This window comes from Orbicella franksi, chromosome 2 (genome assembly GCF_964199315.1).
Source record: "Orbicella franksi chromosome 2, jaOrbFran1.1, whole genome shotgun sequence".
Classification (NCBI taxonomy): domain Eukaryota; kingdom Metazoa; phylum Cnidaria; class Anthozoa; order Scleractinia; family Merulinidae; genus Orbicella; species Orbicella franksi.
Genome location: NC_138146.1, coordinates 16,365,828 through 16,391,157, shown reverse-complemented (window position 1 = coordinate 16,391,157; position 25,330 = coordinate 16,365,828). Strand labels below are relative to the sequence as shown.

Below are 25,330 nucleotides of genomic sequence, written 5' to 3'. Positions count from 1 at the left end.
TCCACCCATATTTTACTACTACCAGTCACCACGGGAGACTAAAACCAGCTAGACTCATTACATATAGTTGGCGATTTTTCTAAACCTTTAAGGTCATTCCTAAGTTGTGCATTGCGCATTCTTACTACGCAAAAGTTCACGCATAATTAACGTTAATTAATTCACTTAAAGAAAATGGCGGCTTCTACTATACGGCCATCTTGCCAGAGAGATGTGTCGCCGTTTACTCGTCAACAAGCATGTCGATCTATAGCGTCCCATCGCAAATTTTTTTTACTCTAACAATCACCTTTCTGTAGATGAATACAGTCTCATTTCTGTTACAGAATAATGTATGTAAACTTAACCATGCAGTACTCATCAAAATAATATAGTTGTGTTCTGGAGGAACACTGTACGCTAGGTTCAAGTTGAATCACCGTCAATTAACAATGCGTGCCTTTATCAGTAGACATGTATTTTTTCAATGAAGTTCTTTTGCTGCTCCCACGAACTATTAAGTGTAGAATATTTTGTAAGGCATTACAGGGTATTTACAAGGTACTCGTTCTCCTAAACGAATACCGAAATTCTTCTTTTTATTTTATCTCTAAACTTGAGTTTCCTTAAGATCACCAACAAATAAGCAAATTTTAAATGGAAATCCTTTGTAAGCTCTATTTACTGAAGTTCGGCCCTGCCTTCAGTGTGCTCAGTAAGTCCGGGGGGGGGGGGGAGGGTGGGTTACTTCCAGAAAAACTAGCTTCCCAAAACCCTTACCCTATTTATGACCAAAATCTGCGATTTTCGCTACCCCGTTTATGACCTGACCAAAAATTCGATACCCTTTTTATGACCGTTGCGGCTGACACAGTTACCCTAAACATAATATTTGAAGGGCTTTTGTTTATGGTCCTATCGATAATGATGAAAAAGTAGCTTCATTTAAAAGCATACCCAATTCGAAACTAGAGTGCAAAACAGAAGCATATCACCTAAGCGATATGCTTCTGTGCAAAAGCCCTACTCTATTTATGGCCAAAACGGCTGAAAGGCCATACCCTTTGGGGCCGCACATACCTATATAGTCCATATAGGGGAGTAGTACCCCCCTGGTCAGTAAGGAAGTTGTACACCGTTTCGCTCAATGTGTCACAGAGGACTAAGCCGTGTAAATACAGACCAAACACTGATCTCCTTTATAGTCGGTCTTAGGGTCACCCAAATCAAATCTTTATTCACGCTGTTTTGATGGTGTAAAAACAAATGTAGGGTATATGTATAAATAAGAAATAGATGAGTTTTAAATACGTGTGCGGCAGCCAAAGTTGCAGAGCTTTCGAGTTTCGAGTTGGCTGGAAAAGGGAAGAAAAAGTACACATAATTTATATTGAACTAATATATAATAAAGAGTGGAGTTAAAAAAAAAAAGAAAACAAATATACTCCGTTACTTTATACAACTATGTATTAAACATTATATACCACCATTTACAGGCTTCTTATAAACAGTCAAAGTGTAGTAATACTAGAGGAAGAAAGTTCAGTTATAAACAAAAGAGAGACTACAGTGGGCTGTATGACTGATATTGAAGGAGATAAGTAAGTTGTTTAAGTACATATTATAAAAGCTCTATGTCTGGGCTTACAAGAACGGCCGGGAACGAAACTTGTTAACCAAATACGAGATTACTATGGTGTATCACCATTAACGGTTTTTTTCGAATTTCCTATGACCGTCGTAAATTGATTGGAACTTATTGCAAACCGCAGGCAATACAACAAACTGATCGTGAAGCGTTTAAAAACAACCTCTTCACGGAGAGTGTCATTATCTCGCCACTGCGATTGCTGCCTGGTATATTTGCATGAAACTTCGTCAAGAAAAAGGTGATTGATACTTATGAAAAGGACAAAATCGAGAAAATAATATTTTTTTCTTTTTCTTGGTTTGGTATATATATCCATTTACCTCTTTTAGCTAATATCTTTTCAACAGCTGGTGATTTTTGTTCATCGTGGTAGATCTTAGAGACTACATCGTGAGAAAAACAATATACACTGTATTATTAACACAAAACCTGTGACTGTCACACGGGTAAGGTGGTGTCATTTATAAAGGGGTTATGCCACGGTGTAGTGCGTAATTTTTTGAGATGTTCAGAGTTACTTTCGAATCCAGAGGAATCTCAAAATAAAAGATGACCTAGGAAAAAATAAAACTAATAAAACTAATAATAAAACACTAATAAAACACACTAATAAAACTAACAACTTGAAAAAATTGAAGCTAAGTTTTTCAAGAATTTTCCTTCCACGACATAGTTCCTTTGCCTTGTTTTCAACCTGATTAAGTAAACCAAAAGAAAATGATCCTATCTCTAATTTGTTAGAACATTTTTTTTTTGTTAACTTCAAGCAAAGCTGACACAAAACGTGAATTTGATTAGACATAGAAAATCGCCTAAAGATATTTTACTTCTGTTCGCTGTCCTCAGCTTCCTGTTCGACTACATTAATAACCGGAAATACATGCTGTTCTTGTGGTGCCAGACATCCTCTCTGTTCCAGGTCCTGCTCAATCTGTTGTAACCTTCTGTACTTGCTGACGTGTTCAGCTCGGACTGGACCACCGAGTTTGATGAAACGCGCTCCAAAAGCCACGGCCTGAAAAATAAAAACGATCAATCTTTGCTAAGAAGAAACTAATGAAGTGACTAAAAGGTCCGACTACTAATTACTAAGAATCGATTTAGACAAAACAGCTTTGTTACGCGCAACTATTTGTACAACGCACTGCCACTGTTCTCCAAAAGCCGCACAAAACTCTACGATTGCCAAAGGGTCTCAATACCTGTTTCAAAATTCTGCGACATTTTTCGTGTCGTTCGTGACAATTATGAGCGTGTTACAGACGTGGTTTGCTCTGAACAAATTCGTGTCGTGGAATTACCATAAGCTTGCCGCCTGTGATAAACTTGTTACGTCTAAATCGTCCCCAGACTGTAAGTTAAACATTGTGCGAACAACATTGCACGCAATAAAAATGACATAATGATGAAATAAAACCAGAGGTGGACTGGACACTGTAACTGTGTTGCACGAACCATGCATATACCGAGGACAGTTTATACACGACTTTTCAAGCAACAGTTTTGGATGCGCGCACGCGCGTGCTACTCTAAAAACGCGCACGCACTTGTCGCGTATGCACGCGCACGCACTATTTGTTTACATCACGTTGACAAGGTGACAGTTAAAGCCACTGAGAAAGAACGTCTGGTTTTAACGTTTATCATTTTTTTTTCAAATGCATTTTGGGCGCCGGCATATTTCAGCAGCTTGAACTTAACTAAGTACGGAAGCGGTGGACTTGTGATGCATTATGATATGTAAAAGACGTTAAGGTTTTAAAACCGTTATGTACAGTTCTTCTGGGTAGATGCCTTTGGAAATATCGGCAATACGAAAGATTTAACTGCAAAACAACTTCCTTTTTTTACGCGAGCAAAAGTTCAGTTTCTCTATTTCCTTAAATCCATGGCACTTAAGGTTTATCATGTAAAACCTTTTTCGTGTCAGCCACTTGAGTGGATAACTAAACAGCAATAGTTTGGTGGCAACTTCGAGTTTCAACGTGTTTAGATTGTTTTTAAAAATGGTATACTTTTAAAAAGCGATTACCTACGCAAGATTCGAGGTGAATCAGGCAGCTAAAACAATAAAACAAAACCCAAAAACAAAACGAAAAGAGCGAATAGAAAGCAATTAGTAGCAAAACACGACCGCCTTTAGACAGCAGACACGCCTTAAGTACTTGACATTTGACTCTATCAGAGTAATAGATAAAAATAACAGTCTTATGACTTCACCCGTGAGATAGAGAAAACAAAATTACATATCAAGGAATACGGGAAAAGGAAAGCAACAGCCTTTGAACGCTCCGACAGAAAATGACTCTACAAAGGATTTTTCTGACATGTTTTCTGGTCATGTATTGTACCTGTCATCTGGGTCAGGTTCTTGTGTGTTCGCTAGCAGCAGGTTAGAGTGAATATTTAATTCTGTGGATTATTTCGTGAGAAAAATAACGTTTTGGCCATGGGAATTTTCATTGAAAACATTGCACGGTTTCTTACTAACGCGTTATGAATCAAGTCGAAGCTGTGAGAGTTTGGCAGGGTTGTTTGAGATCTGATAATCTGTGTTATTTCGGACAATTGAAACTAAAAACCGGCAGCCATTTTAGCTGACTACAGACAACGGAAATATAGTAAGTAGCACCGAATATTGATGGTAAAAGAACCTCGGTGCGTGCAATATTTTCTGAATTATGGCCGAAAAGTATTAACCAAAAACCGTCAAGAAATTGTTTTATCGATTTCTGTGTTTAACAGAACACATATTACGCTACGATGAAACAGTTAGACTTCTAAACCTTGGTACTGTAGTTAACTTGTATAATTGCTTCTTTCTTCTCAGAGTCGTGCGGTGTGAGACCAAAGTGGGCAGAACAAGAAAATGACAAAAGGATCACCGGAGGACATGAAGCTAAACCCGGCAGCTGGCCTTGGATGACGAACATTTTTGTTACAGGGCTTGGAGAGTACTTCAAATGTGGGGCCGCTCTGATATCGGACCGCTGGGTTCTTACAGCAGCTCACTGCACGATTGCCAACGTTGGGCCAATCATGGCAGCCGCCAGTAAATATCCAGAGATGTTAAGGGTAATATACGTTCCACAACAACTGTTATAAAGATTACTCAGTCAAACCTAACGAACAGTTGGTATTGGCTAACGGTGAATGGGATACCCTTGTTTATATCATGCAATAGAAAATACAGCCAATCAGAATAGCAGAAAGCCGTTGAATACTCAACGGCATCACACCCAATCTTCCCATCGTGCGCTGCGCGTATGTCGCATTGATTGTGATGACCACTGCATTTTCTCTGGCGTGGTATAGTTGTGCAACTCTTTCTCGTGGTATGCTATAGAATATCCCACGTGTCACATATTTTCGAGAAAAAACAAGCGACTCTTGAGATATTCTATGGTGTGTCACTCGAAAGCGTGGTACAACTAGTATATAGCCTATGAATTATATAACTTTGATCCAAAGTCTACCGCTCACTTAATTAGCTTCCGCACTCTGAACTTCATATCACGGCTACAGTAGGTTATATGTTTACGCCAGCCCCATAATAGGCAGACACCGTCCTCAGAAAGTCCCAAACGTTTCTGCACATATTTTCTGTAAAACAAATCTGTGTTAGCCAGACACCTCTATTAAGCGGACACGAGCGAAGGGCCCATGACTGTCCGCTTAATACAGGTGTCACTGTACATTCATTTCAAGCAAACAGATTCTGTTTGTTTTATGAAATTCAGCTGGAAAGAGGCAGCATTCCTATTCTTGGAAAAGATCTGATCACGTAAGACAAATGTACACGGCGAACTGCAATAGAAAAATGAAACCTCTCACTACAAAGTAACTCGCACCAGTCTAGCTTGATTTTCCTTTCATGGCAGAAGATATTGAAGATAGTGTCTTGATGAAATAACAAATTCTCAGAACTAACATTTTAAGAAATCTATGACATTAAGTAAAGAGAATTCATATTTCAAGGTACGTGTTGGTGAACATAACATGGATAAGAAGGAAGGTACCGAGCAGGATATAGCCGTGGAAAAGGTGATCATGCACCCGAAATGGAACATAGAAACAAAGAAAACGTCCAATGGACTGAAGATTTTAACTACACATGACATCGCCCTAATACAGCTCAGCAGTCCGGTCAAGTTCTCCTCCAACGTGCAAAGCATGTGTCTTGATAATGGGCAGCCCTTTAGAGCCGGTAAAAAGTTTATAATTGCATTAGCTCTTTTAACTCCCAAAATTAACCCGTAACAGTTTTCAATTGAATAGTCACACAAAGTAGGGTTTGATTAACCGACTGAAAAGTCAGAGCCACCTTGTAGAGCATAACAAGCAGTACCACATCAAAGTACTGCTCAGTAGCTTCTATTTGAGCGGCCACACTGTGGCTTCACGGACAGACTTAAAAGCTAGCACCGCCTTGCACAACATAATAAACGGTACCACATGAAAGTACTACTCAATAGCTTTCATCTGAATGGTCACAAACTATGGTTTCATTCACAGATTTAAAAGTTAGAACCATGTTGTGCAGCATAATAAACGCTACTGTTCAATTGCATCTCATTCGAGCGCCCACACCACTAGCTTTTAACTCACAGACTTCTGGGTTACAACCATGTCGCACAGCATGACGACTAGTAAAACATGTACGTAAATGTGCAGCTCACTAGCTCTTACTTCAATGTCTGCAATACTAGGCTTCATCCACAGACTTAAAAGTTTTATTTTCATCCTACTGAACGTTTGACAAATTCGTAGAAATAACATCATAAACTCTAGACCTATTCAAGTTTTTTTTGCTTTAGATACCATGTGTTACATCGCTGGTTGGGGGACACAGAAAGTCAAAGGCCCTCCAACAAGAGTGCTCCATGAGGCTGCTTTACCACTGATATCACACGAACAGTGCAACGCCCCCCGGTCATATAACGGAGTTATCACAAAAAACATGCTCTGTGCAGGATTCCAGCAGGGGGGTGTAGACACTTGTGAAGGAGACAGTGGGGGTAAGTAAGTGTCAAGGCTTACTCTACGGGCTTAACTCGCAGAGTGAGTTACTTTATTCCAGCTTTACAATTTTCTTCCTTTCTTTACAGGTCCTCTGATGTGCAAGGGAGGAGAGGGAAGGTGGTATTTGACCGGGGTGGCATCGTTTGGTCACACTGGGTGCGGTGTGCCGTACAAGTATGGTGTGTACACAAGAATAGTGAACCATCTGGACTGGATTTCAAAGGTCACAGGAATAAACATACAACAGCCGCCAATTGAGGACATACCACTGATTACAAAGAGATGACAGACAGCAGAGTCAGAGAGAGCTAACAAGAATGAAAGTCATGCAAAGGGTGCGAAAGCTGCGAGCGAACGCGGCCTTACATTGGTCACCACATTCTTCGGTTTAAAACCACACATAAGATTATCACACACAAACTTACCAACAAAGCATTGAGTCCGAACGCGCAGTATAAAATAAAGCATGTCTGGGACAAAACCGGAACTAATCAGCATTGGGCGTTTCTCTTAATGGTTCACTCGAGGAACCTGTATGCCTACTTAGAGTCTACTTATGCTGTACTCTATTTGCAATATACAAAACCACACCTCAAGTTAAGCAGCGTTATTATAATAGCAGTGAACCTTTGTAATTGTTTTCTTTAGAAAATGTATGTTCGACTGTATTGATAAAAAATTGAAATATCTAAAACGGTAACCACAGTTACCGTGTTCAGAAAGCAATTTCATTCGGATAAGAAAACGTTTCAACTTGAAAAGAAATACTGCTCGTTTTAAATAACATAAATATTATTGTCAGAAGGTCTGAAATGTAAAGAAAACGTAGATTTCCACCGTATCTCACAGTTTTGTGTTCGTTTGATATTAATGTTACCAAAAGAGTCGAAGTATTTTTAATGAGAATTAATTCTTGTCTTTCAATATGTCTTCCCGGAGTAAACAATCTTAGGTTGCTTTTGGAAGAACTCAAGAAATTAAACGGTCGGTTATGGAAGCCTGACCGCGCTTCTCTACCTATAAAAAAGATCACCCATGAAATAAAAAACTTATTGAACTAAAAAAAATGTTTTCCCGATGTTGTTATCCGCATCAATGAATTGTTCTGTTTCAACTTATCTGCAATATTCAGTTCTCTTACTCGAAGTTCTGCCGCCCTAACCCGACAATCTAGAGGGTGGGTCCTGGAACTATGACTCACGAAAACGATGCAGGGCCAGCAAGTCTGAAACGCGCGCGAAAGTAAATGGCAAACCTAACTTTCAACAGTGCAACGACAACAAAAAACAATCCCTCGCGTCCGAAAAACAACTGCACAGGAAGAGTACAAACTTAAAAAGCACACTTACCAGATCCGCAAGAATGGAAGAAGTGTCTGCACAAGGTCCATCCGCCAGTGCAAGAAGACCTCCCTGATCTGTAGAGAAACAAAACACAGTTGAATCGCTCAAACTTTACAGGATTTATTCTAAAGGTTTTCATTCTTGTCTCGTGACACGGATGTCATATATAGAAGTTACTGAACAAGACAGAAGTGTCCGTTTTGATGAAATATTGGTCCGAAGCATAGTTCAAAACATCGTTACGTGAACAATATCTTCCTAGCTAACAACTGATGTGGCGTTTTCTCCTACCTAGCATATTATTGTAGTGCACAGATCGAGTACTATTATTTGACAAAAAAGTGACTCTCTGGTAATGCCGCCTTCACCAGTATTTTTTCCCCTTTTTCACAACCCCTGACGAAGATGGCATTTGCCAAATGCTATTTCTTCAGCTAAACATTCACTCGCAGATGAAGTCTACGAATTTGAAACGTTAAGCACAGTACCTCATTCCAATTGAACACAAAGATCAACCAATCAAATTGTTGATCAGGATTGGATAGGACGAGCACGTTTTTTATTGCTATCTCCGGTGAATTATTTTGGCCAAGGGAAAAATTTCCAGGATTTTCTTTGTCACTAACACAGCTCTTATTATCCAACTACAAAATAACAACAGCACTGCAAAAGCTGTCAAGTCAGTAATATATAGATTTAGCCAAGCCTAAAAGCGGAGCTCCTGATTGCAATAACTGACGATAAAGGAAAGAGAGAATTATTTTTTCTTGGATCAGAAACTCAAAAAATGATCAATTGTGAGCATGTAATTGTTCAACGAGTGGTTTTGCTATTTTTTCGAGTTAAATTTTAACAAACCATACCCAACAATCCTAACCAAGATTGTAGAAATTATGTACGCAATATATCAGGGCTCTAAACCTGAACCCACGATATAGTCACGTGATACTGGTCAGCGGATAGCTTGTTGTGACAGCTGTTCATTAAGAATAACGTGGATACCCAAAATCAAAGATGTAGCTATGGTAATGGTGCTACTCTCTTAGTTTTCAAGGTATTGGCGTACGGACAGTCACGTGACAACCAAAATTTTTCAGATCGATGGGTTACCAAATTTTCTAAGGTATGGGGCTCCGCTATGACGTAATGATAATGTTCCTTAGCAACGTCACTGACCAACACCTCGGGCTAAGTCAATTCTCTCCAGGCAAGATACCAAATGAAAAAAAAAAAAGTTTATGGGTTAATCTAACCTGCGACAGTCTTTGCCATTTGCGACAGGCCTATAATAGTGTTAGCTTGATCCACGCCAAGAGCTACAACACTGCTTAGCTTGTCGGCCACTCCGAACTCTAAAATACTGGAGTGTTTTCTGTACAAGTCACTGCCAACTATAAAGCACTTCTCTCCAATCCTCTGGTTGAGTTTTTTCCAACCCTCGCTGTCCTGAAGAAAGATTTCACGAGAAAACCATGACATTTCCGTTCAAATTTAATGAACGATGAAACTACTCATTTATTCCCAAAATCCATGGTGAAAAATCTGAGGCACTCAGTTAATTTATTTAGGCAAAGCAGTTCGCTGGAAATACACAAAATGTAAGCGTAGATATATAGGGAGTAGCTATCTAACCTCCTATCCTTCCCAACCAGCTATTCAGCCCTTAGGACAGAACGTATCCCTTCTCTTTCAGTTAGCCCCTGGCGGTAAATGGCATTCACGGTGCAGGGAAAAAGGTAGAATTTCCAGCTCCACGAAATTGCCGTCTAAATCTTCCACTTGTTTCCAGTTTCACCCGAAAATTATGGAAGGTTCTACTGTAACCATCTACGACACAAGTTTTGAAAAAGTTTTGTGTGTTTATATTCATGTATGTTTACACTCGCGCGTGTTACAAAGCGCGTGTTCACACGCACGCGTGTTTAAACTCACGCGTGTTTACACTTAAACGTGTTTATACTAACCGGACTCCTGACTCCGTCCACAATAGCTAAGATGCCGGGATATCTCTCATGAAGTTCACAGTACAAGTTTATGACATCATCCAGACTTTTAAAAGTGTTAGACATTATCTCGTACTTCTGCTTCTCCTGCGCAAGACAAAATATATTGTAGTTTTATTTGAACGTCAGGATTTGAGTTTGTAAAATAGATGGTAACAATTGACTATCACACGCACGCACGCACTCGCTCGCTCGCACCCACGCACGCTCGCGTACGCGAACGAGTTCACTCATAAGTTACAGTGAAGACATTAAAAGTCTACTTTCTGATGCTACACACCATCATTTCTCGTGGAAATAGTAATATTAGATGGTATGATGATACGCACAGACACTTCCGTTTACCAGTTTTAGCTCCTTTCGTCGGGTATATAAAATTGCCCAAAGCTTTTGCAGTTTTAACAAAGGGTATAACAATAAAAACAAAAATACTCAGTACACCTTTTTACACGCGTAGGTGCTAAGATTAGAAGTTTTCGAAGTTATATTTTTAATATAACTACTGCACTTTTTGATAAAACAGTGACCATCGCATCACTTCGTTTGATCTGACTTACTTGATCATAAAACTCTGAAGCTGCGCAGTTGAGAGCGATTTGAACATCAGTGTCCAGGCTATACCCACAGCTGGACACGGCATCTTGTACAAAATCCAGCGCTTGCTCTGGCTTGTCCATTGAAGGAGTGTAACTGCCATCATCGGTTGTGCATCGGCCAGACGGCTAAAAACACAAACGTTAAATTACATTTGAACTCACTGAAGTCTTAACATGGATGTAAGCGAAGGTTAATTCTACCAAGTGGGGCAAATGTAGCCAACACTACCTGTGTTTAACTCCACTTTTCGTAGCTAAAATCAATCAGACAAGAGCCCCATGGAAGAGATGGGGGGCGGGGGAAGTACTGAAAAAATCATTGAATAATGCAATTGAAGACTTTTCATTGACTTAATTAGCCATCATGGAATATGAGCCATTACACCATGCTCTACAAATATGGTAAGCATGCACGTAATTTTTGGGGGCGTTTATATTTTAATTTATTTTTAGTTTAGTTTTCTATATTTGGAGGTGCTTTTGATAAAACAATTATTCCACTCGTCCTTGTTGGATAATTGAGATGGCTATGGCCAAGTGGGTGCTACGCGCCTCGTTGGCTATCTCTATCATCTCAAATCCAACGCGCGCTCGTGGTATATAATTGTTAAATATATCACTCTTAACAGAAAAGGTAAACCTTAATGGTTCCCCCCCCCCCCACCCCCCTCACACACCTACAGTACGCTTTTACCGACCTTAAAAACCCTGCAGAAATAATTCGACCTTAAAAGGCCTTCGCATCTCGACGTCATCACTTGTTTAGCTGGGCCATACAAGATATTTTGAGAGGCCCGCCCTTGTAAATATGTCAACGGTAGTTTTTCTATCCTTTTGTATACTTCAACTTGTGAAAACCAGAAGACAAAATAAAAAGACAAAATCAATTTAGAGCCTTACCCCATATTTCTGTGCTAGAGTGTCTGCCATTTGCCGATGTATGTTGGCAAATTGATGTACGACCTGAAAAAGGAAGGCGAAAAAATTGTCCTTAATATGTTGTTCCATCATCGTTAAGTACGAAGAAATCCTGTATGTTGCTATCTTTTTCTTCCCTTCCTCTTGCACGAATTTAATAGTAATTTGAACAGTCAAGTTATTTAAGGAAGCTTGTAAAAAACAATGCACTGATTTCAAGATCGGAAATACAGCGAGACAACAAACAAGCAACAGCAGTAACAATGACAACGACTCAGCACTACAACAACAACAACAACAACGAGAACATATTTATATATGATACCTTTTGCATGGGCGTTCCTGGTTGAGGTAAAATGAGAACTTCCTTGATAAGATTCTGTTTCCCCGCAGCGAACTTGCCACTTGTTAGTAACGTCATCATTGGAATGGGAAGAGAAAAGCTTTCATCCAACTGTAGTTATATAAAGTCTTGATATAAGTGAAAGGCAAGATATTCATAAAAGTTTTAAACAGGTAGTAGAGAAGTGAGAAATCCGACTAATAAATAGAGAACAAAAGGGATGTAAATGGCGTATATCTGTTGACAATGATGACAGAACTTGACAGCATAAGAAAACTAAGTCATCCAGTTAAGAGCAGCCCTAGCTCTAACTCACGAAAACAAATTTCTTACTCCATTTCTGTTCGAGGAACAAAACGTCTGAAATTTGAGCCAAATATTCCAAACCGAGGTTTATTTTTCAGGCTGGTCGTTACTCAGTTCCGTTTTTTTGCACATGATTAACAACCAATCACAGATGCTGCATCATTCTCTTTTCGTAATCCATTCTCTTAAATCCTTTCTCTTAATTCCAATATTTTCACGTTCCTCAGGCACATATTCACTCTTCTTTTTCTCGGTCTCAATAATTAGCTTTTCAGCTATGTAAGTGCATGTACGCAGTGACATGAAAAAAGCTGGTGGGTGAACTTTTGTTCTCGACAATCATGTGCAAACTCTTGAGTGAAATAATTTAAGTTTACGGTGTACTGAAAATCAAATGCTAAAATACCTCTTTTCCAAATACTTTAGCTAAATGGTCGTACAAAGAGACCCCCTTAATCTTTGCACCAGTGACAGCTGTTCCCATGGAAATAGCAATCATGGCACAGTCTCTACAGAGCTCGTCTTCCTCCAGATCTGGGACGGTTTGTGCTAGTAACTCCTTATTTCCTGCAGTGCTTTTTTTGCCGTCTGTTTTCTTGCCAGTGTCTTGTGATAGATGTGATTGTTTACTTTCTCCCCTGGAGACATTAGACTTCTTGGTTGTGTCTAGTTTCCCTTCTTGGTTGTCCTCAGCTCTCTCTGAACCCTCACCTTCTCCAGTTTGATCTTCAACAGCTTCACTGCTGTCAATTTTTAAAGCAGAGTTTTCTTGTTCTAATAGTTTCCTAGAAGCCACAGGAAAAACAAGAAATATTATTTTGTAAATAGGCTGTTTCAGACGTTCTTCTCTGAAATTAAACTCTCATTGCACATTCAATCCCATTGTTTGTTGCTGTTTCACAGTTACAAGAATGAAGAAGCCAAATGAAGATGAAGATAACTCAATAAACATATAAAGGCCTGTTAAAGCTTGTACGCTTAAGGCCTTGATTTCGATCTACTGATATCATGGAAGAGTGTGCTTGGTATAAAGAAATACATATAGTTAAATCTTCGAAATAGTTCAACATGACATCATGAGAGAGATAAGTTATAGGTATGCAATGTGTGCAGGCTATGAAGCTGTAGTCCTTTGCACATATTGCAGGCCTATGGTACAAGGTGAACGTGTTATAGGTACGCAATGCATGCAGAGGGCTAGGAAGCTGTAGTCCTTGGCACATATTACAGGCCTATGGTACATAGTGTTATAGGTATGCAATGCATGCAAAGGGCTATGAAGCTGTAGCCCTTTGCATTCATTGCAGACCTATGGTACAAGGTCATAGTGTTATAGGTAAGCAATGCATGCAGAGGGCCATGTAGCTGAAGTCCTTTGCACATTGCAGATCTATGGTACAAGGTAGTAGTGTTATAGCTATGCAACGCATGTAGAGGGCTATGTAGGTACACAATACATGCATGAGGCTACTCGCCTGTAACCCTTTGCCTGCATTCCGGGTACACGATCCTTGTTACACTGCATCAACATTTTCTCATCGTCTCTAAATAAATTGTTTAATATACATATAATTGTAGTTGTGGTGTCAAGAAATGTTTTAGAATGGAAAAGCCTTGAAAGTATTTATTTATAACTCAAAACGAATTAAACAAACTTTCTTACTGTAACATCTCATCAACAGTCTTCTGATTAGTTGGGTCAGATCCCACAATAAGCGGTGCGATGGTGTCATCAATTCTCTCAATCATTTCATCTACTTCTAGTTCTTTAACAACACTGTCTGGTTCTCCTACACTGCTTGTGACTGCAGTTTCTGTTGGCTTTTGCTGTTTGGGTTGATCAGGAGTTTTGACCTTGGTGTGAACAGAGTCTGGACAAGGACTGGAATCCACAGAGGATACAACACTTGCTACAGGCTGCAAAAATGAACCACATCATCATCAATCTGTCATCTCTGCTTTTGTCATAAAAGTGCCCATTTTTTTAATCTCACAACTTAAAATAAAAATAATATGGTTATAAAAATGAGCATTATTTTGCCAACATTACCGGTGTAGCTCTGATCATAGTGCATGTACACGCCATAGATGGGAGGGTCTAAAATATTTAAGAGCCTCCTTAAACAAAATTTGTCTCTGGTTAGAAATTACTGGATTGAAATTGTTTTAGATCATGTTAATATAATTAATGATGCTATTATATGAAACAAAGAAAAACAATAAAAATATAAAAATCCAAACAAAAAGCAAACAATTTTAAACTAAGTGCTATGTTAGAGTGGTTTTCAAGTGACTGTCAAGAAACCAAAACCAAACCAATTACTTACCAGTTAGACTATTCAGCCAATCTCAAGCTGTAGTAAAACCACGACCAAAAACAAAGTAATTGCCAGATTACTTTCGACACTCAATTGAAAACCACTCTGTACAGTTTTTTTATCAATAGAAAGGTATATTGAAATTATCAAGCAAGGCAAAATAACTAAACAAATAATTACACAAATAAATGTTAAATAAACAGATAAAAGTAAGACCTTAAAATAAAATAAAATTAAATGCTAAACATGTACATGTTTGTGAGGTGATCATTAAGTTGAACCATTTACCATGTACCTTTGAGAGTCCATTTATTGTGCAGTCAAAGCTAACTTCAAAAGTTGGAAACCCTCTGCTACCGAGAATTTCTGCTGCCGAAACCTGAAAGCAATGTCCAAAGCATACATAACAATAATTAATATCAAATATTGGTGATATTTTAACTCAAAAACAGTCTCTGACTTTTCTCTCAACATGCTATTACATGACAAAATTGTGTGCTTCTTCACACTTTTTCCAGATCCCTCTTACAATGTGCATTTCACCTAGGAGAGTGGGTGGGTTTTTGTTAGGGGGCTGGGGTTACTCTGTAATTAAATACTTCATGTCAGTAACAATGTTATGTCATAATGTCAATTCTAGAGAGAGTTCAGTAGAAGTTTTGAGATGACTACCACATGGTACTGCGTACTCCTTGTATGTGCCTTGTTAATACTTATACTACTGGAAGTAAATGGTTTTCATGAAACAAAAATTAATTCATCAAAAAAACAACTCTAAAAAACTGAAGACCTGAGACAAAAATAGAGAAATATATACCACAATATGAGCAAATACCTTTGATATAGTTGGTGCATGTGAACGCCTTCCAAAGTATTCTCCCTGCAAGAACCATATTAATATACATTAAATATTCATCAATATTAGTGTTGATCTTAAAATACATAAATATCTCGAACCAAAACTAATACTCTAATTTAGTTTTTAATTTTTTTACTCTATTTTACCTTAGTTACTGGGGACCTCCTTGAAAACCACACAATGTGACGGGAGCTTCCTCCATAAAGATTATTTATTATTATTATCCTTATCCTTATCCTTATCATTATCATTACCATTATTATTATTATTATTATTATTGTTATTATTATTATTATTATTACTATTATTACTATTATTACTAAAAGTTTACCATGTAGTACTAAATGTTTGCAGGAATTAAGTTTTATAAAAATTGTGGTTGGTTTTATAAAGTCTTTTGGGTTCTAAATTTTCCCTCTTAACGAGGATGGATTTTCTGATAGGCAATTAATTTAAATGCACAATTTACAGCAAAAATTACGTGAGTAACTGGAATTACAGCTAAAGCATACAGTACTTGTAACATTGTTTGATTTTTGGTATATGTAGTCAAAATACAGTGAAAACAATTTAACAACTAAGGTGAAAGACATGTTCTCCATGATTTTAGTGCTCTTTTGTTCTAATGATAATGAAGCAGCAATTATAGCAACTGCACACCTTGATTATATGTGGACAGAAAATGTTCTTGTCTGCTTAACCAGTGAGAGTGTCTACTTAACCATCATTTTTTCTTCACCTTTAGAGAGGAGTAAATTTTTGCAGATTTTTTTCACAACGATATCATATGTTTAACAATTATTCCATGAGCTCGTGTTGGATATGAGGTGATAGTTAGCCAATGAGGTGTGTAGCGTCGAGTTGGCCATAAAAATCTCATATCCAACAAGCGTGAGTGGAAAAATATAAAAAACTAGACTAAAATAAAAGTAAAAACGCCCAAAAATCACGCGTATGCTTAACATATTTGTACAGCATGGAATAAACATTTATAAACCATAGCCCCCATTTGGCCCAAAAATATGCTTGGATATTTGTCCGTGGACATGTGTTCTGAGAAGCAAAAAGTTTTCCAAGAGCAGAGCTCGAGGAAAACTGTGATCTTTGAGTAACAGATAATATCCCAGGACAAATATCCAATCATATTTTCATGCCAAATAGAGGCTTTTGTGTTTATTATCTTTCAAATATTTTTCACAACACACGCAGTTTTGAAAATTGGGGAATATCATTCAGATATTCCCCAATATTCAGTCATGAGAGGCATTTAGACCAATCGCATGCCAGCAAAAATATTTGATGGATTATAAGAGCCATTATACCATGCTCTACAAATATAGTAAGAGTATGTGTCATGTTTTGGGGTGTTTCTACTTTTATTCTTTCATAGTTTTCTATATTTGGGGGGCATTTTTAATGAAACAATCTATTCCACTCACGCTTGCTGGATGAGATGGTTATAGCCAATTCAGCGCTAAGCGCCTTGTTAGCTATCTGCCATCTCATATCCAACATTCGCTTGTGGAATAATTGTTTAATAGCTGCCTGAGAGACAGGTCCGAGGAAAAATACTGATACTACTGAAATTTTTATTCTTGCCAGCTAGTTTGGATAACTACATGTAACTGAAGCTTTCTTTCAAAAAGTAGTATGAGATATGTAATATTGTTCAATATTGAATGGGGGTATATCTGATCAAATTTACTGATTTTTAGTTGATTGTGGCAAAGGAGAGGTGGGCTAGGAAGCTGTGGAATGATTTATATAGAACAAGACACCATTAATTTGGGAAGATTAACTTATGATAAAGTTGTACCAGTTCCAGGAAGGATGCAAAATGTAAGGGGTACAAGGAAAAGGTGTGCAAAGGAATCCATGATAAAACTCCACATAAGTTTATAATCATGAATAGAAATTAACAAAACACCTTGGACTAGAAAATGATACACTACAGTAGGTGTACATGTTGGCCTATTATATACAGCTATATACAAAATTAAAACGCACAAGTAAGCTTAATCATTTAAGAAAATTTGCTGTTATCTAAGACAGTGATGATGCGTATTATTTGGAGGGGCATGAAGGGGTAAAATGGGAACTGGGATTTGCCCTTTTTACGGGCTGGGAAAATGGGATTTACCACACTGGGACTGGGATTCAATCACTGAGAATGGGATGAACAATTTCAAAGATGGGAAAGGCATTTTTATTTTTAGTGCTCTCTGACGCTGTTTTTCGACACCACTGTTTAATTGAGCCTGTTCTTTTACATAAAGAATTAAAATTCTGCATCATTAGACCTCACTAGACACATAGAATCATGATAGTTTTCGTTTCTTCATTCTAGCTATCGGGCTCCACACAGTTTTATTGGTACATGTAAGTTCTGTCAGTTTTCCTGGGTAGCGGTTTGTTTTTGATGGAATAATATGGGCATGTTTGCACGTGGTCGGAACGTGACAAGTACAGCGGCAGCGAAAGTGGAGACAGTGGGTGCTTACCATTTAGCAAAAAATCTGGAAATTTCGGTTGAAAGTCAACTGGAACAGTAATTTTCCAGAAAATCCTTTCAGAAATTGTAGACTACCTCCAGAGGTAGTCCTCTTTTCCCATTCGAAATGGAACAACGGAAATTTCCTTACCATTTGGTAAATGTTACAGTTCCCAGTCTCTCATCAGCCAAAAACAATTATGAGAAATTGAATTGTAAATGGTATGTGCCATCTAATTTGGCTGGTTTGCTGGCTTTGGAAAAACCTTTACTGTTATTCAACGGTCATCCCAACCGGTTCATTCTGACAAATGGTAAGCACCCAGTGAGTCTGACGAGGATTGTGCATATGATACAAGTGGTTTCAATACAGTTATGCCAACAAGGGCTGGAAGACAAAGACTGCTCACCAGATGAGTGAGAGTTTTTTTTTCAGTCCAGGTGAAGGTATGCGTGTATCCAAACGACGTCAGTCCGCGCTTTTAATTAATCATACACATTAGTCCGCAAACAATCACTGGGAAGGAGATTTTAGATTTGGTAACTGGGATTTGGCAAAAATTCGGGCTGGGAACTGGGACTTGGTCCCCTCCCCCCCCCCCCCCCCCCCCGCTTCATGACCCTGTATTTGATACGATATTCTCATACTCGAACAGGAATCCCACAAAAATCTTTGACAGGCACAGTGAAAAAAATAAGTTGTTATTGTATTTACACCTCAACGTTCGAAGACATAAAGAAGCACAGAACGACAGCTACGTACCATATAGCCAAATACATCAATTGGTTTTTCCTTGAACATCTTATTGAGAAGTTCTTCGATCTGTTTTGGGACTTCATTCTTGTTAAAATAAGCCAAAGCTTCCCGTTTCTCCTCCAGACTGTATGCACCCTTTTTGACCGCCATTTTGAATCGCCAAGGCAACTTTAGTTGTTTACAGCAGTCTCGTTTTCATGCATAGACAAGTATTAGTTCTAGTCCCCTCGCATTTTCCTGAACTCCTGCGAGCTATCTGAAAAGACGAACAGTTTATCAGAAGTATTAGCAAAACATAAAGAAAATGACCGCTACTATATCAGTGAATTTACTTTTAATAATAGACTAAACATAACCTTGTGATACTTTCTGAGTTCAAACTGTAAGTTTATTTCAGCAAAAAAAAAAAAAAATCAACATTCTATCAAGGGAGTTTTAACGTTTTGAGTGCCCTAAACGACCTTAAATCTGTTAAAATAAGAAATATATATTACCAGCATGAGTAAGGGTAGAACAGTGAGAACAACAGTATTCAAGGCTTGCAAATTATTTATTTACGTTAGTTACCATCTTAGGCTGAATGATCATGCCCACATAAAGTTCGATTACAAGTGTCTTTTTTGACCAAAAGGGCGAGGAAAAGACCTGAAGGCGGTAAATTAAGCTTCTTCATGTTAACATAGTACTGAGTCTGAAGATACCAACCTAATTTTATCGATGACATGTTTCTTGTTTCTGAGAGCATGACTTTGAAAATTGTCTGATACGGTTGGTTGAGTCGTTTTGATTGCGGGAGGTTAAAAACAAATCCATTAGTCTCTTAACTGACCGTCATAAATCTCCTGAACTGTCATTTCTGAGAATTTGCTGATATTGCAAGGCAATATTCTCTAATTGTGGAAATTTGTTTATACTTATCATCTGCGAGTTTGCTAATGTACTGTATACGAAGAATTAGATGTCGTCGGATCAATTTAAAAAGTAAATATTTATAACTTAGAAATATACTGAATAATAAATATTTTGAGGAAGAAATATTGCTTTCCTACTGCTCTTTAATTAAATGATTTATATCACTAAGATGTTTCTACAAAAACTTTATTGTCAAGAACATTGTGTAAAATGATGTCTTTCATCTCTACGATGATGTATGCAATAAATCAATAATCTGTACGATGAGTGCCAATTTTCGAAACATTTGAAGAAAACGCCAATACGTTTTCCTAAATCGAAGATTTTTTTCTCTAAGTAGGATAAATACTAAATTATCCGTGCTAGTGATGTTTGCAGAACAGCAACTCGGGTGGACTGTCCTGGGAGTGAATTGCTCGATCATGAATGCTAATCTCTCGTGGACTCAGTGAAGATTACCGCAATCAGTCGGCACTGTAGAGTCGGAGATCAGCTGTCAAGCGAATATATATTGCGAGTCATCTGCTAGTGTCTCGCTTTTAATGAAACTTTTTTAAAGTTAATAGAATATAGAAAGAAATCTTATGCAAAATCGGAAGGGATTGGAATAGCTTGGGGTGGAAGTTAAGAGTAAATACTGGTTCCATTTTTAACTCCAATTCTAGTTTAGCCAAGAACTGATGTGTAAGCAAACCCAATTAGCTCTGATGCACCCTAGGATTACACAGGACTCAGTTGAAATGAAGAGCTATACGACAACTGACCTTCATTCCAGGTACAAACGTTTCTCCAAACTCCATTAAGACCATAAACCTCCACACTGTCAAGAAGGGCTGTATGGGGGTGCTTTAATTTCACGCTTCCTTTACATTTTCGGTGCTGTCTCAGCTATCAGTAGACATTTTAGCCAATTTCTCAGCTAGCAGCAGATTTTGATCTCTGCTCCCAGCTATTGGTTAAAAAAAGTCTCATTTCTTAGCTTATAGGTTAATGTTTGACCAATTCTCAGCTAGCGGTTAAACCTCATTCAGACCCTTTGCTAAGAGACATATTATCGTCTTATCCAGGTGATCAGCAGGTATTTCTCGGTACCCTTAAAACGCCTTTCCTTCCTAACGGTTCTTAGAAGACTGTTAACAAGTAGGCGAATGAAATTTAGTCTTAAGAAAATGCTCCTCTTCGCCTATGAACAAGGAAAATCATTTGTTTGTTTGTTGATTAAGTTAATTAAATGCAGTTTTCTCAAACTTCACCACCTTCTCAGCCTAGCTAGGTGAAAATTTTTCACATCTGGACTTCCCCTCTTGCTTAGTGTTACTAAGCCAGTTAATGGTAATTCTCCGAAAGGAATTACCAGCAAGGACAATCTGGTTAAATTGCTGAATTTTTCTAGTTATTTGTCCTCTCAACTTTGACACTAAAGTAATTAGGAGAATGTTGATTGAGCTTGTTGTACATGTATATATATATCAATATTTCTCCAGCCTTCCTCCATGATAATTTACCAAAAACAGCTATTTTTCTGTAACCTAGCCGCATGTTTATATTTTTGCATCATGAAATTAATCTTCTTAGCTATGGAAATTTGAGGTTAATGTGGCCCACAACAATAACGCTTTGAGCAAAGATACCGCTTCAGGAGTGGTTACACAGTGACAGCTAGGACAATGCAGCATTACCAAGATTCTTCTCAAACTGTTTGGTAAGTGTGTGTTACTTTTTTCGCGGGATTAAACAGTTCCATTTTTAATTGTGCGATATAATTTTGAAACATTATGCTGATAAGCTGTTGTAGAGATCGATAAATCCCTTGGAGTAAGAGTTACAGAAAATGGCAGCACACTTTGACAAGAGCAGGGCTATCCACAGCCACGCTGTACCTTTTACTGGTAAGCACAGATATTTTTGACAATTTTTCCCGACTTTGCAGACAGTGTTATTGCTAGAGTACTGACATTGCTTAAATGTTTCCCCTTTTCTAATATATCCGGCAATACTAAGCAACAATCTTCGCCTGCCATAACATGCTTAGCTACTTGCCCACTGACAGATAGCCTTTAGATAACGTTTTTACTGGTTATAACGCCGTAATCAAATTAACCATAATTAAAAGGCAATCAATCTCTAGATACTGTTGTTCCGGGAAATGATTGCATCCATGCAATAGTGTAGACACTCCATGGCACCCGTCGAACTTGCACGACGAGAAAAGACATTTCCGCAAAATGTGTTAAGTAATCTATACTTCCAGGAATTAGAAATGAAACTTGTCGAAAATTTAGTTGTCTAAATCGCTTACACACTTATATTTTATCCACATTGGATGCAATTCTAAACTTCCTCTTCAGTTGTTTCATTTGCACAGCTCCTCCTTGCTACCTTCCTGCCAATGTATATCACTCGCACTTCCATTTACTTCCGAACTGCCAGCCTTTCTATATTTCTGCCTTGTGGTCTTTGTCGCGAGGATTTTGTTTCCAAAAATTTAGAATTTGAATCAGTCTTGCCGAGGTTTAATTTTCCTGATACTGAGAGCGTAAAAGGAGAAAAGAAAACTTATTGATTTTCATCCCTATAACTACCTCACTCCCTCCCACCGTTTTCAATATACATAAAATATATTCCTCTTCACTTAATAAGCTGTCTGTGGTTGTTTTAGTTTTGCTATATCGTACGTCCATATTGAATGTATTTTTCACCTATTTTTTGTTTATTACATCAATATGTGGACGTTATTCTTCACCATTGTTTATTCCCGTTTGAAATACTAACTATAACAATATTCTTGTCACTTTATTTCCAGATAAAAATGACTGATTTTGCTTTGCTGACCATAGAAATTGAATACTTTCTTTGGGTCTCGTGAAAAAATCAAATGTAAAATACAAACAAGGTCAATGCTAAATATAGTGAATAAATTCATCGTAACAATTAATTGTATTTTTCTTTGCTACAGGTTATGTTAAAGTATATCTCGACTATCTAGACCTTAATAAGATGTAAAATGTTTAGCCGGAATATTTACCTCAACCGTTTGGATCGCCACGCTAAATACTATTAACCAATGTAAAAAAAAAAACAAGGTAATGCTAACGACGCAGGTAAATTCTTAAAATTATTAGTAGTTTGCTAAATAGACCTTAAGGTATCTCCAGTTTTCTCTTTAATGTTGTTTTGAGTGAAACATAATATTGGGACTAAGCTAAATAATTGTTCTTTGTGAATAAAAGCTAATAAACTTAATCAATTCCTGAGGAGATAAAGTTAATCTTGTAACGTAGGCAGAGAATGATATTCTTTGTATTGCTAGATACAACGTTTTCAGTACTTCTGACTAAAACACTGACTAACTGACTGATTGATTGACTGATTAACTGACTGACTGACTGACTGACTGACTCAATGACTTACTGACTGGTTGAATAGCAAAATTATTGACTGAATTCTAATTCTGAATGGTGAGCAAACTTGGTAAATTACTTTAAAGTAACTTACTAATTAAATTCTTAATAAATTTACTGCTTAAATAAATATCTAAGCCAACAACTAACTTAGTAACTGGAACATTGTTGTATTTTCACAACAGGTGTACGTATATTACTAGCAAGGAAGGAAGCAGTCAACATTTTTACTGATCTCATATTCTGTTTTAAAATGACAACCTATGATTAAATCAATCAGTCAGTCAGTCAGTCAGTCATTCAGTCAGTCAGTCGGTCAAGTTGTCATTCAATCAATCAATTAATCAATCAATCATTTTATCAAACCAACCAACCAGTTAAACAATGAAGCAACCAACGAGCTAACAAATCAGCCAAACACCCACCCACCCACCCAACCAACTAACCAACCAGCCAACCAACCAACCAACCAACCAACCAACCAACTAGTAACCCATGAACCAACCAATCCAACGAACAACTAAACAACCAACCAGTCAACCAAACAATCAGCCAACCAACCAGTGAATCAACCAATCAACCAACAAACCAACCTAACAAACAACAACAAAGTAGCCAAAAACTCAGTCAATCAATCAACGAACCAACCAACAGGTCAACCAGCCGACCAAACAACCAAACAACCAAAACATGTCCCAAACAAACAACAAACTGACCAAACAAACACCCTTACAATCTCTGATCGACCAACCAAACAAACAACAGTAACTGACTGACTGACTGACTGACTGACTAGCTGACTCACTAACTGAATGACTGACTGACTGACTTACTATCACTAACTGACTAACTGACTGACTGACTGGCTGACTGGCTGACTGGCTGACTGACTGGCTGACTGACTGGCTGACTGGCTGACTAAGTGGCTGACTGAGTGGCTGACTGACTGACTGACTGACTGAACGACTGACTGAATGACTGACCGATATGTTAATGTCTATCCACCTAATTTACCAACTCAGTTAAGTTAAGGTTACTTTGTTAAAAATGACACCTCTACATAACGAAATATCTACTAAACTAAACTTAACTGTTGTGCTTTAATAATAAGCTTTAATATCATTATAACTGGTAAATGGTATGCCCAAAATTCATTACTTACTTTCCTATTTACTTTTTCTTATCCCTTAATAACTTATTAACCCACTTACTTACTAACTTAATTATCAAGTTACTTATTTCTTGCTCGCTTACTTGTTCAATAATCGTATTATATTCTTAGACATAATGTTAACTTCCTTATTTACCATGCTCAACCTCAGTCAGTTTGACTATTTCAAAGAAGAGCTATTGTCTCTAAAAGAATCTGCTTGCCATTTGTCGTCCAATTTTGCAATAAACGTTCTTTCTTTTTCGAGTTCTTTTTCTTTACGTTTTTCAGCATTCGTGAAATCTTTTAAATTTATCTTAAATAATTTGTAGTTTGCAGGATAGACCGGGTTTTTTTTTCGGTCGAGCTGTTAAACTAATTCTTTTTTAGAAGTTATCAGCATTATACGAGACAAATAGAAGTCCTATTTTCTATCCTAAAATTGCATTGAGTTTATTCCACGACTTAATAATCATGTTTCTTTGAACAAACAGAAGTCGCAATAAGAGTTTGCAAAATTGCCCTCATAAACAAAAAGTTAAAACATACCTAACTGTCCACAGTTTTAGCTATGCTGTTGCGTTCCTTTTGAAGACAGATCTTGAGGTTTTTGTCACCGTTTTTTGTGTCTAAAAATAAAAAACCCTCCAAACACTACTAAGATTTCCCTAAATAGGAAAAGAAGGAAAAATATGAGTATTCTATAGTTCTGTGTTTGTATCTGGTTATGATGCTTGAACACGGTTACTTACTGAAGCGTTCATTCTAAGAAAAGTGTCGGTGCGTGCACGCATGCGTATGATTAGGACAAAACGACGCGTCTTGCAAACAAACAACTTTCAATCCATTGGAACCAGATTTTTAATGCAATTATAGCAAATATTTCATACTTTAAAGGAAATCAGAAAGGTAATAAAGTGCATTAAGAAATTCAAAGTTTAAGGAATGCTTTTATTGGCCTTATGCTAAACGGTGCATGAATTCTTGGAAAATCGTACGCTCCACTGCTTGCTTTCCAATTTTTTAAAGATTTCTTAGCTGGTTAACGCTTTCGAGTTTTTCTTTAAACTTTCCTTCTTGTTTGCATGCAACTGAAACCAGCCAACGAACTTACCAACGAACTAACCAGCTAATTAAGTAACAAATCAACCAATGAACTAACCAACTAACAATCAACCAATCAACCAGCCAACTGATATAACTAGTCGCGCGATCGTCCAACCAACTGACGCCAACCAAACTACGATTAACTAGCCAAAGAATCAATTTATCAAACAACTA

At 37.6% G+C, this 25,330-nt stretch overlaps 2 protein-coding genes across 2 annotated transcripts; one reads left to right on the top strand and one right to left on the bottom strand.

Annotated features, from left to right (window-relative positions):
• Positions 1–708: 708 nt before the first annotated feature.
• Positions 709–24,873, bottom strand: LOC145478254 (enolase 4-like). The gene is made up of 13 exons (XM_081456208.1): positions 24,599–24,873; positions 18,593–18,842; positions 15,315–15,359; positions 14,775–14,858; positions 13,825–14,078; positions 12,568–12,946; positions 11,838–11,966; positions 11,495–11,557; positions 10,556–10,720; positions 9,960–10,085; positions 9,249–9,441; positions 8,002–8,069; positions 709–2,645 (listed from the first exon to the last, which is right to left on the bottom strand). Exons 2-13 carry the CDS (start codon positions 18,734–18,736, stop codon positions 2,454–2,456), a joined length of 1,842 nt encoding a protein of 613 aa, XP_081312334.1. The 5' UTR covers positions 18,737–18,842; positions 24,599–24,873; the 3' UTR covers positions 709–2,453.
• LOC145478272 (trypsin-like) lies at positions 2,640–7,905 on the top strand. Its single transcript, XM_081456235.1, has 5 exons — positions 2,640–4,022; positions 4,461–4,705; positions 5,609–5,837; positions 6,448–6,648; positions 6,739–7,905. The coding sequence occupies exons 1-5, from the start codon at positions 3,932–3,934 to the stop codon at positions 6,936–6,938; spliced, it is 966 nt and encodes a 321-aa protein (XP_081312361.1). The 5' UTR covers positions 2,640–3,931; the 3' UTR covers positions 6,939–7,905.
• Positions 24,874–25,330: the final 457 nt, after the last annotated feature.

Excerpts from the sequence above, each read along its gene's own strand:
- LOC145478272 (XM_081456235.1), top strand. The coding sequence starts at position 3,932 with ATGACTCTACAAAGGATTTTTCTGACATGTTTTCTGGTCATGTATTGT. Across the intron at positions 4,023-4,460 it reads TGTGTGTTCGCTAGCAGCAG|AGTCGTGCGGTGTGAGACCA; the intron begins GTTAGAGTGAAT and ends CTTTCTTCTCAG. Across the intron at positions 4,706-5,608 it reads AATATCCAGAGATGTTAAGG|GTACGTGTTGGTGAACATAA; the intron begins GTAATATACGTT and ends TCATATTTCAAG.
- LOC145478254 (XM_081456208.1), bottom strand. The coding sequence starts at position 18,736 with ATGGCGGTCAAAAAGGGTGCATACAGTCTGGAGGAGAAACGGGAAGCT. Across the intron at positions 14,079-14,774 it reads CAATAAATGGACTCTCAAAG|CCTGTAGCAAGTGTTGTATC; the intron begins GTACATGGTAAA and ends TCATTTTTGCAG. Across the intron at positions 11,967-12,567 it reads CTAAAGTATTTGGAAAAGAG|TTGGATGAAAGCTTTTCTCT; the intron begins GTATTTTAGCAT and ends ATATAACTACAG.